Here is a 13,143-nt window from a genome sequence, read left to right as displayed (position 1 = left end):
CATGTCCAAATGACTGCATGCTATACCAGGGTTCTGACCACAACCTGTCTAGATGCAAACGGTGTGGAGCATCCAGGTGGAAGCAGAAGACCAGGAAGAATTCTGTAGAAAGGATCAATGCCGTTGTCAAGAAGAATGGTAAACATCAGGCGGCGAAAGTTCTTCGTTATTTTCCTCTGATTCCACGGTTGTAACGATTATTCATGTCCAGCAAGACATCTGTGAACATGTTGTGGCACAAGAGAGGCACCAACTATGACGGTTTCTTGAGGCATCCCAGAGACGGCGAGGGTTGGAAAGCATTTGACATGAGATATACTGACTTTTCTGGCGATCCGCGCAGTGTTCGCTTAGCCTTGGCCAGTGATGGCTTCAATCCTTATGGAAACCTCAGTTCAAAGTACTCAATATGGCCAGTGATTCTTATTCTATACAACTTACCCCCATGGATTTGCATGAAACAAACCAACTTTATACTCTCTACGATCATTCCCGGTCCTAAAATGCCTGGCAATGACATAGATGTATACCTACAACCCCTAATCAATGAGTTGAAGCAGTTGTGGGCCGGTGTTGATACCTACAACGCCAGTGAGAAGAAAACATTCAAGATGTGTACTGCGTTGATGTGGACTATCAGCAATTTTCCTGGCTTGGGCAATTTATCTGGTTGGAATACATACGGCGGGAGAGCCTGCCCCACGTGTAATTTGGATGCCGAGACTATGCGACTCACCTTCAGTCAAAAATGGTGTTATATGGGTCATTGGCGCTTCTTGAATCGCGATCACAGATATAGACAAGACCGGATTAGATTTAATGGTAAAGTAGAGGATAGATCCCCACCTACCAAATTGACTGACAGTGATGTCCTGAGACAATTGGAGGGTGTGCCCGTCTCACAGGGCAAGGTGCAAGCGATGGGCAGTAAAAGAAGAGGTGGCCAGCAGACTGTGGTGCAAGACGAGTCACCCTGGAAGAAGAGGAGTGTATTCTTTGATCTGCCATACTGGGAGAACAACGAATTATGTCACAACCTTGACGTCATGCACATAGAGAAGAATGTGTGCGATAACATTGTATTTACCATGTTGAACGAGAGCGGTAAATCCAAAGACCACCTGAAAGCTTGTAAAGATCTCCAGTTGATGGGAATCAGGCATGATATGTGGCCACTTGAAGGTGAAAAGTATCCCGCTGCAGTCTTTACCATGTCGAACTCACAGAAGGATGTCTTTCTTAGGACCATCAAGAATGTGGTCTTTTCAGACGGGTACTCTAGCAACATCTCTCGCTGTGTTGACTTAAAACAGCGTAAGTTATTTGGTTTGAAGAGTCATGACTGCCATGTTCTAATGGAACATCTATTACCAATTGCGTCAAAACACGTATTTCCCACCCCAGTGTCCACTGTCTTGGCTGATTTATCAGCCTTTTTCGGACTAATATGCAGTAAATCCATAGATCCTCAACAACTTCCTCTCCTTCAGGATCGTGTGGTCCATACTCTGTACGACATGGAGATGATATTTCCACCTTCCTTCTTCACAGTCATGGTTCATCTAACGGTGCATTTGGTCGAGGAGATACATCTTGGTGGCCTAGTGCACTACCGGTGGATGTACCCAATCGAGAGGTAAAGATCTACTTAAGCTTTCTCGGCCTATTTTATTAGGATAGTTGTCACCTAGTAATTTATATGTTACATTCTCGAAGGTACCTATGTCATCTCAAGCAGTACGTGCGTAACAGGGCACAACCGGAAGGATCGATAGCAGAGGGCTACCTATCCGAGGAGATTCTCACATTCTGTTCAAGATACCTAGATAACGTCGAGACTAGGATCAACCGACCGACGCGCGTTGACGACCGGCCGAGCGATGCTCCGCCGAGCGAGATTGCCAACATGTTCCTAGAGGTTGGAAAGGCGGTCGGGGCAGCTTCATTTTTCACACTAAAACCAACTGAAAAGCTTCAAGCACATCGTCATGTACTGGTAAATTACATTGCTGTAGAGAAATTATTGGAGTACGTACAAAGCCTGAGTTCTAAAATTATACCGTGAGCCAATTTGGTATTGATAGTACTGAACTTGAAGTATCTTTTTGTGTACAGTGAGTACAGAGCCATCACAAAGAGAAAATTGTGAAGTAAAACAAGGTCCCAGTCTCACGTAGATAATGTTGTGCACAGAGAATTTTCGAACTGGCTCAGGCATACGGTAATCTTAATATCCCAGGATCCTACTACCATTTGATGCTTTCTTGCCTCTAATGGTTCAATACCAGGTCACATTTGGAAGCACCAATCATTCGAACGAGTTGCAGTGGCTCGCCTGCAGTCCGATTGCTCAGGCCAAACGCTATCATGTGTACAACGTCAACGGATTTAAATTTAGGACCATGTCGAGGGAGGAAGGAATGAAAACACAGAATAGTAGAATTTATGTCACTTCGAATACTAGAAGTTATGCAAGTAAACGGGATGCCAATGTTGCTGTTGGTGGTGTCTCGTATTACGGGAGATTAGTAGACATCATTAAGCTAAATTACAATGGTCAATTCAATGTAGTCTTGTTCAAGTGTCTTTGGGCAGATACCACGTCGGGGAGAGGCATCCGACAGGATGTTTTCGGCCACACCTGTGTCAATTTTGCCACACCAATTCACACCGGTGATCGAGAAGACGATGAGCCGTACATCTTGGCATCTGAGGCGCATCTTGTGTTCTACGTGGAGGATGAGGTGGAGAGCGGATGGAGTGTAGTAGTCCGTGTGAAACCAAGAGAGTTGTTTGATATGGGCGAAGACTATGAACATTGTGAGGTCGACCTTCATCCACAGTCCTGTATGACTAGCTTGCCTGAATTTGATGTCGAAGGCCTGCGGTTGACAAGAGACGGAGATTTAGAGGAGTCCATTACCGACGGGGTTGAAGATTGTGATGAGGCAGCCGATTCCTAAAAGACTGGGTTGTATTTAGTGGATTGTATGTTAGTCATATCGTTAGACAATAGGTCGAATTGATTGAGACTTCTTAGATTTTTTAAAACTTATCCTCTCATATAAACTCTGTTATTTAGCTGGGTCTTCACAATGCTGTAACATCTCCTTCAATTATCCTACAATCACATTTTTATACTGTCCTTGGACATTCTTTCTATCTCCATTGACTTTAAGGAAAATTGGAGAGCAGAGACTTCTTTCTCATTTCCAAAAGCCGTTGGTTCGCAGAGAAGATGATAGATGCGTCTCATTTCTCTTCGTTGGAGGTCGCAACCTCATTTGCAAGGCAGTTGTGGTTCAAAGAGTCCCGTATACAATCATGGTTGGATGCCTTCTCTGGACACAGTCACCTCTATCGAGCCATTCGTTATGCCCCGGCTTCAATGATGAGGGTTTGTTTGCTGCTGCCCAATTTAATTTTGTAAATCTTTTTTTTATTTGTGAATGAAACCCATATTCACATGGTTATATTTAAATGCTAGAAATTGTTTCATTGGGATCGAAAGTACCGGGCCAAATTTGGGTTTGAGTTTATAACAAATACGGAAACGTGGGAGTCACAGAAAATACTTGACGATGTGAAGGTAAAATAGTGGTGTTTTTCCTTGCTATTTATCTAACGTATATAATAGTTCTCTATCTAGATATATAAACTATATTATTTGCTTTCTAAGATTATAATTAAATTTGGTTCATTAAGCCGAATCACTATTGAGGCTGGGGAATTTAATTGTAATTTGTATAGCAAGATAAACTTGATGAGATATGTGGACTAGAAGAAACTTAATAGCATATAATATAGACCCTTTTATCGTACTCAAGCATATAATATTGACCCTTTTGTGGTTTCAGTTTGCCATGTTACAGGAGAAGCTATGTTTAGCTAGATGGTTATGATATTACATTCTCTTAAGTCTTTCTTCTTAAGAAATTGTCAAACTGCACTCAAAAACTTTTTCTAATCTATGTGGGTGTAATAAATTAAAGGAAATTCTGAAACTACCTAAAGATAAAGTCATGATGATAACTGTTATATATATATATATAATGGGAAATTCTCAACCCTGTTATGAAGCTGAATTATGGGATTACTTAGGCTTATTATCCTTATCCTATTTAATAGTAATTTCTCTTATAAAGTACAAATGGTTAAGTCTTCTAGAAGGGCTCGAATGCATGCGATTAACCTTTTCTTCTTTATATATATATATATTTTGAAGGTGGTATATCTTTTAATTTTACTTCATAAACTGAATTGTGTGCATGAGGCAAATTTTTTAATTCTGACTTGAGTAGGAGCGACCCCAAAGATTCCTTATTTTGCTGCTGTTACTTGTGTACTCTTTCTTTGATGCCATATCTTTTTTGCGATCTAATCTGTTTGCTATATAAAAAAAAATGTATAGTAATAAACTGACGAGTCACCAGTATTCTAATTTTTAGGTTCTCTTATAAAGTACAAATGGTTGAGTCTTCTAGAAGGGCTCGAATGCATGTGATTAACCTTTGCTTCTTTATATATATATATATATATTGAAGGTGGTATATCTTTTAATTTTACTTCGTAAACTGAATTGTGTGCATGAGGCAAATTTTTTAATTCTGACTTGAGTAGGAGCGACCCCAAAGATTCCTTATTTTGCTGCTGTTACTTGTGTACTCTTTCTTTGATGCCATATCCTTTTTGCGATCTAATCTGTTTGCTATATAAAAAAATGTATAATAATAAACTGACGAGTCATCAGTATTCTAATTTTTAGGTTCAGAATTATGTGAATAATTATATATATCATATATTGTAAGGGATTACATTGTCCCAGGTTTTTACAAAAAGTGTTTCTACATTATTTAGGTGGTGTGTTGTGCAGGTACGCTATGAAAATACTCTTGTTGTTGTTGAACTGGATATTGCAGCACGAGAGGAATTCAAACTCATAGAACATGGACTTGAACGACTATGGGAATGTAAGATTAACAACTTTTTGGTTGTTGAATTAATATAATTATGTTCATACACTAATTCCTAATATTTTGTGCCTATATTTGGCTATGATGTACCTGTCAGGGTTATCTCGATCCCAGATTCAGGAGGCATCCGAAGAAACGGGGGAGGTGGTACCGGATTCAGTGGAGAAAGAGGCCGTTGTCTCCTCCGAAAGCTCTGAAGAGGCTGATTCTGCTGGACAAAAGGCCTCGATGCTGTCATATGACCTTAATAAAATGCTGGACGAGAATGAATATCCATATAGTGGAATGTCTCCTAATAAGAAGAATGCATGGCACCTAGCTATGTGGGCGACACGATACCTGAACCCTTGAAGATATTGCAATAGTATAATTGAATAATTTGGTTTTAGATTTATAGGATGCCCAAGACTTGTGTGTTGAAGTTGTCGTGACTTTATAACTCTTCATATTGCTTCTAGGGATTGTTAGTATGCTGCATTGAATGCCCTTGGTGTTTTACCTATTTTTGCAGTTTTTATCTTGACTACTTCAAGATGCTGATTAATATAAATTTTTTGGGACAATCAGTGACCTATTTTACTATGATTCGTGCTCTGTTCCGCATAGAATATACAACCCTGTTGAATGTTACAAATGCTACAGTCTGAGCAAATAGACAGAATGGCAAATCCTTTGCAAAAATCTAAAATAAGAACCAGCTGCACCATGAAATGGACAATAGGATGGGAAGAAATTTGGATCAAGAACCTGGACAATAGATAGATCCTGAAATGGACAATACTACCATACCAAAATGCTGAATGCAACAGATTACCTGTAAAATGTGGGAGGAAAAAGATAAGGCACAAAAACATACAATGAAGTCTTCAAAAGACATGCAAATATAGAATATTTGCATACCTTTTACAAAAATCTGTTGCTTTGAAGCATTAACAGAATTTGCACTTAATAATAAAAATTGCAAGCCTCTAACATAAATTATCAACAGAGGAAAGGCAAGAGTTGAATTTAAATTTATTTGTTTGCCATGTTTAAAAAAGTTCTTAAAGACCCTATTGAAACCGGAAGCAATTTTGGTTTGTTTTACCCCAACAGAAATCTAAAGTATCAAGTAATCTTATATTAGGACATGTAGCTTCTCATTTGTGAGGTCAATTGCCAAACGTTGTATAATAGATTAACTATAATATGATATATATATATATATATATATAAGATATATATGAACTTTAATATAACTTTAATATGATAATATGTTTCAGTTTTGAATGAAAAGTGTCCGATGTGCTTACTGTTATTATTGTTCCTTTTACCCTATTATTATTATTATTATTATTATTATTATTATTATTATTATTATTATTATTATTATTATCAGAGGCGGAATTACGAAGGGACCAGCATGGGCCATGGTCCCCCTAAATTTTCAAAACTTAAAATATTATCAATATAATGTCTAAAATTTTTATAATATACTTTCTAATTCAATGGTTAAAGGAAGATATTTTATACTTCAAGGTATGGGTTCAAACCCCATTTCATGCATTTTAAATTTATTTGCTTTTGTTCTTTCAATTTTTTTCTTTTTTGTAATTCTTCTATTTATTATTATATAAAAATACTTTAGTTTTTAAAATAATTTCTAAATGAATGTAAGAAAATATATACATAATATATTAGATTAAATTTTATTTTTTATAATATTAAAATCAAAATATATTAAGTGAGTTATTTATTAATATAAATATATCTTAAATATTATATTTATTAATTTATTTTAAATACATATATTAAAAGTATTAGAGAAACAAATTTATATTATTTACGTTATATGACTTATATCTTTTATAATTTGGATAAAAATTAGAATTTTATGAAAAAAATTTTGATAGAAATAATTTTTTTAAAACTAATTTTAGTTTAAAGTAATATTAAAAAAAGCAATATTTTTTTTTAAATTTGAATTTTAATATGATACTTTCAATTTTATGTTTTCGGTCCCCTCTTTATAAGATTTTTGGATCTGCCACTAATGATGATGATGATGATGATGATGATGATGATGATTATTATTATTATTATTGTTGTTGTTGTTATTTTTTTTTTTTCAAAATTAAAGAATCAGTAATAAATTTATATTCTATTCAATTTTTAATATTTCAGTTTCCTCCCACTATAATCCTTCCTGCGTCTCAATTTCTTTTTTTTCGGCAATAGTTATTCATTATGACAAATAGTGGATCTGTTTCTACCCAATTTCAAAATCCCCAGTTGCTGCGTCCTACCTCTTCTCCTCACTCCTTAAACACTTTATAATCCACGCAGCCCTAGTTCACTAATCTGGCCTGTCTTTGTTGTCGCCGGGGAGAACTGCTCATCTGTATCCTTGATTCAGCTTCCAGAACCCGCCGGTCACGTCGCTCTCTCTATTATTTTGGTAGTCGTGGGTTTGGGATTGCTGTTAGGCCCGCCCTCTCTGTTCTGGTAACCACCCCTATTTCTTCCAATAACATTTGTGATGTTCTAATGTGATTGTAGTAGGTGTTCTGGAGGGCATTGAATGAATTTGATTCTCATGAGTGTATTTTAAATCTTAAAGCCTTTTATATTGCTGATGTTTTCATGAGTAGTGCTAGACTTTAGGAGTTCTTCATATCATTATTCCATCTATGTGTTGATAAATTATTAAACTAACCAAACTTAATTTCTTATAGTAATGAAATTATCATAACTTCATAAGGAAAATTGCTAAAACAAGGTTCTTCATTATTACATAAAGAGAAACAGCACTCACGAAGCACCAACGGCTGTGATCCTTCCATGTGCATTTGATATATTCATATCATGGTATATACATAGTTACTTAGTTAGCACAGTAGGCGTGTTATGTGTTGTAATTTCCCCCTTATGAACACGTTACGATTTGTTTATTTTGGTTTCAGTTAGTGTTATAACTTGTTTTGGCCTTAAAGCTTCATGATTTGCTTTTGTAATGATGAATCTCGCTTATAAAGAACAAGTAGAGTATTTATGCTTATAACCATGTCATGTGCTGAGTAACTCCTCGCATTGTATACAAGTTAATTTTTTGGGTTCTAGTATATATAAACAAAATTTACCCGCATTATATGTTGTTGGAGTTAATGTGATGATTTTTTGCCTGCATCATGTTATTATGAATTTAAGATGGCTAGGAAAGACCGGTTTACAAAAAAGGCTAAATCAGGACCAGCATGCCAGCAATCTCAAAAGGCACCGGCTCTGGCTCCGTCTCCGACTTCGGCTCTCCACCAAGATGACTCTAAAATTCCCCAAGCAAGCTGTGGTAGTGTCTATACAACCGTACACCCGTTCCGTCCACCGCGCAGTGAACCAAGGCCTGCTCCACAAACGCGCACTTATAGCAGTCAGAACTCGGAGCCAGGACACGTACACTTGGACGCCAATGCTCATGAAGTGGATTCTATTGATCAAAAAGTTGACAACCGCTTTGTTGCTTCTAGAGCTCAGAGTCGCAAAGGACAGAAGACCATAGAGTATTGGACGGTTAAGACCATCGGTAACTATCTATTAGATTTACCCTCTTCAATTTACGCTAGAGTATGTGTTATTTAATTTTCTTCATGCAAACGGTCTACAACGGAGACATATATAAAGGTTTATAATTGGCTTGTAGATTCCGATGGCACAATCAAGCCGGCTAAACTGAGTGTGAGGGGCTATGGAACGGCCCAATGGTAGAAGGATCATGCTTAGGTTCAACAATGAAAAGCAGCCAGTTGGAGACGAAGCTGGCCTGTTGAGTGGCATTCTTGGTATGCTTGGATCTGACTACGGAAAATTTTCTATCTGTGAGGAAAGTTGGCATCACGTTACCACTAAAGATAAAGTTTATTTCGAATGTGTCAAGGTAAGAGTTTATATCCGATCTAAGTTACATCTGCTTATTCATGATTAGAATTGATTATTTCAGGAATAGTAATTTATTCTTAAATTAAAAATAACTTAAATATAACACAAAGTGTTTGTATATGAAGTGTTCATGAATGCACCGATTTTATTCACAAACTTCTGTGTACTCTTAAGATATGAGTTGGCATTTTTTCTTTTTAATTTGTTGGCTTATGGATTGCTGTTAATGATATTATACAATTTTTAATCCTTTGTGCGTTTTTTTAATCAGTATTATATTTGAGTCAATAAACATCTTTTACTCCATTTTTTTTGGTTCACGTCGGTTAGTGCAGCTTCTTCGATTTATTCTTTATTGCTAAAAGATGTTTTTGTAATGGATGGCTACCTTTGACCTGCTCCTTGACCAGGGAGTATTCCAGCAAATATTTTTAACAAATTGTGTCATTTATGCAGCAAATCTTTGAGTTTGATGAAGATAGTGACGAGATTATAAAAAAAATATTTTGAAAAGTATGGGGAAGTCTTGGAAAGATACAAGGCTGAGGTTGTATGATGATTACTACGAGCCAACATTGTCGACTGAAGAAAATATTGAGAACCGTCCGCCGGGAATTGATCGAGATCACTGGAGATGGTACCTTGATTATCGTGCCAAACCTGAGACGAAGGTAAAAATAGTATTTATATTGGTATAATATAGTACAATCACCTTTGCATTGTGTCTTTTTTAAAACAGTTTCTAATCCCCATTTATCTCTGATGGACCAATAGGAGAAGTGTAGGAAAAATGCGATAAATCAATCAAAACAGTTGTATACCCACACTGGCGATTCGAAAAGCCTGGCTCGGCGGAGGGAAGAAGAGGTAGTGTACTTTTTTATTCACTCTTTGGTTTTGTAATTTGTACTGCTTTGCATAATTCAATCCTTGGACTATCTCTGTGTCTACATTCTCCCTGATTAGTCAATTTCGGTGATTGATTAAACTTTGTTATTTCAGTCAGAACAAGAAGGAAGGATAGTCGGTAGAGGGGAGTTATGGATCAAGGTTTACAAAAGAAGGGATGGCTCTTATATTAATGATGAGGCAAGAGAAATTGGTGTAAGTACAACTTAATATGATTAGTCATCAAAATTATGATATCTAACGCATCCATAGTTCATTGCTGCTTTTTAGTTGCCCATTCCTTATGTGCTGAGCTGAAAATAAGTTGTGGGTTTCTTTTCATTCAATGTCTACAAATAAGTTTTTGATTCCAACGCTTATACTATAATATAAAGTTGTTACATGTGAAGGATTCAATTAATTTACAAAATATTTGTATGACCGAAATGGTTCTTTATTTGGGCAGAAATTTTGTTAATTGCTTTATAAATAATGATGTTTTAACAGTTCTAATTATTTGTTTCAAAATATATATGTAACACATGATTAGGAGCAATTAGTCAAAATTACTAGAATACTAGTATTGAATTATTTCTTTGCCCATTTTATTTATTTATTTATGTATTTATACATTTACTTAAATGAGCGATATTCAGAGAGCGTGTAATAGGTATTAAGTTTAGTAATAGAGCGAGAACAGTAGAAGTTTGGAATCCAAGTTTAGTAATAGAGGAAGAACAGTATAAGTCTTGGAATCCAGGGAGTTCTGAATGATGAAAACTATAGCGTACTTGGGTGTCTTGTGGTTGCTCAAATTGATTTTGTGACAGAACTGGAATCCAATCCATTCAAAAGTATTCTCTACTCTCACTTCAGATGTATATCCCTATGAATGCTTATGCTTATCGTGTGCCTCAAATATAAACTCAGTTTAAGTTTTAATTAAGTTGAATGTTCTTGAATCGGATCCATATTGTTGTTTTATGTCTGTAGGAAAGACTTCTGGAGATTGAGCAACAGGATGAGTCATCTAAAGTGTTGTTCCAAAATGATTCCATTGCTCAGGTTTTCGGAAGAGAGAAACTGGGTAGAGTGCGTGGAGTGGGTTTTGGACCGACTCCTAGTCAACTCTTTGGTACAAATTTGCAACCATCAGTAAATAGAGTACAAGTAGAGGAGACGCAAAGGAAGCTGAATGAACTACAGACAGAACTGGAAGCTGAGAAGTTGAAAATGAAAGCGATGGAAGATGAAGCAGCAGCAGACAAGAAAAGGATAAAGGTAATGGAGAGTGCTTTGATTTATCTTTTTCAACGGCAGGGTGAGGAGCTGCCACCAGAGATTGCTGCAGGGATGCTTTCAATGGAATGATATAGTAGAAAATAGTACTTTAGGATTGAAATTATTTTGGATTGATGCATACTTTTTTTTAGGTAGACTATGCAACTCTTAGCAAGAGATCTATTTTGTTGATATTTTGATAAATACATTGTGGTTTGGGATATTTTTCTGGTTTTGTCACAAGTTTAGATTCCATCCGTGAATACAATCACTCCTAAAATAATTAGAAATCCAAGGAACAAAACTTGATGATATTATTTTTAAATTTTATGTGATTTCATAAATAAAAACCCAAATTTTGCGTCTCTTTTTTTTTTAATTTTTTTCTGAACTTGGCGGCAGTTCTAAACCGCCAAAAAGACTAAAAAAAATAGGACAGTTGTATCGGGGATTGCGGCGGTTCAAAACCGCCTGTAAAGATATACACAAACCAGTCCTTAACTGCGGCGGTTGTAACATAGCCGCAAAATTTATTCAAACTTGCAAAAAACTTAATTGATTGGCGGCGGTTTTAAAACCGCTGGTAACCAAGAAGACAATTGTAGAATTCAAATTTTGCGGCGATTTTTTTAACGCATGCCGCGAAATGCATATTTAGCGACGGTTATACCAGCGGTTGCTGGTAACCACCGCTGAACTCACTCCCAGCGCTCATAATGAGGGCGGTCACCATAGCCGCCGGAAACATATTTTGCGGCGGTTTAAAACCGCCGCTAAAAAGAGAAAAAAGTGCCGCTAAGCTCTGCCTCTGCTATAGTGCAATTTCATGAATAAAGAATTGAAATAAAGAATTGTAACAGTGGAGATTCTATTCACTAACCTCGATTTTTTAATCAAAACAATGAATTATTTTTTAAATACTACAATGAAAAAATGGATTGGATCTCTACCGATGTTGTAACTGTGATTATCGCATAATCAACGACAAATATTGGATATTAAAGAGATGGATAAACAATGAAGAAAAATTGGATATTAAGTAGATGGATAAATGATGAACAAAAACAATAAAAAAATTGATAATAAAAAAGATTGATAAACGATTCCAATTGTAGGATTGAGTAGTTGATGATAGATTATTCACCAATTTATAATCTTAATATCAAAGAATAGATAAGATTAGAGTATCTAAATCAAAATAAAATCTTAAAAATTGAAAATAGAATTTTAAAGACAAGATAGATGAATAATAAAATAATAATTTATAAACACGAGCACGAAAATTTAGAATGGTGTAATATATAACGCAGTAGGTAACACAACCAATTGATTAAATTGTGAAAATTCATATTACTTTGAAGACATAAATCGATTGGGTAACACAACCAATTGATTGAATTGTGAAAATCCATATTACTTTGATGACTTCAATCGATTAGGTAACACAAACAATCGATTGAATTAGAAAAAATTCACATGCCTTGCAAAATTCAATCGATTGTGTTGTATGTCCAATCGATTGAATTTCCACGAAACATGATTTCACCAGCTTTTACGGATGTAACGAATCAAGGATAAAATTCTAATTTATTAGGATTGCCAAAATATTTATTATGATTGATGGAAGATCTAATTCGTTGTTGTTTTTATTTTTTATTATTAATAAATATGATAGATGAATAATAAAATAATAATTTATAAGATAAAAAATAAATTTTATAATTAAATAATATATAAAGGATTAATTTGTAATTAAAATTAAATAAGAATTATTTAACAGTTATTAAAAAACTTAAAAAATATGTTTTGTTATAGGACCATTTAATGATCCAAACGTTTTGGGACCATCGAATCTTGTGTTGTCTAACTAAGCATTGTTTATCACCTCTCCACCTGGCATTTGTATTTTTAAAATTCTAACAAACCACTAAATCACTACTCTAACTAACATTTATAATTTTAAAATCTCAATAGAACATATAATAAAATTCTAAGCGACTTAACATCACAAACTATTATTTATTTTTTAAAGATATTAAATTTCATTCACTAACCTCTTTATGGATGGATACGAACTATTAATATATAT

General features: G+C 35.3%; 1 protein-coding gene across 1 annotated transcript; it reads left to right on the top strand.

The window, feature by feature from the left end:
* The first annotated feature begins 203 nt into the window (after positions 1–203).
* LOC112762815 (uncharacterized) lies at positions 204–2,963 on the top strand. The gene is made up of 3 exons (XM_025808649.1): positions 204–1,636; positions 1,717–1,996; positions 2,289–2,963. Exons 1-3 carry the CDS (start codon positions 204–206, stop codon positions 2,961–2,963), a joined length of 2,388 nt encoding a protein of 795 aa, XP_025664434.1.
* Positions 2,964–13,143: the final 10,180 nt, after the last annotated feature.

This window comes from Arachis hypogaea, chromosome 17 (assembly GCF_003086295.3).
Source record: "Arachis hypogaea cultivar Tifrunner chromosome 17, arahy.Tifrunner.gnm2.J5K5, whole genome shotgun sequence".
Taxonomy (NCBI): domain Eukaryota; kingdom Viridiplantae; phylum Streptophyta; class Magnoliopsida; order Fabales; family Fabaceae; genus Arachis; species Arachis hypogaea.
The sequence above is the reverse complement of the archived record's forward strand: the minus strand, read 5'-3'. Positions and strand labels throughout refer to the sequence as shown.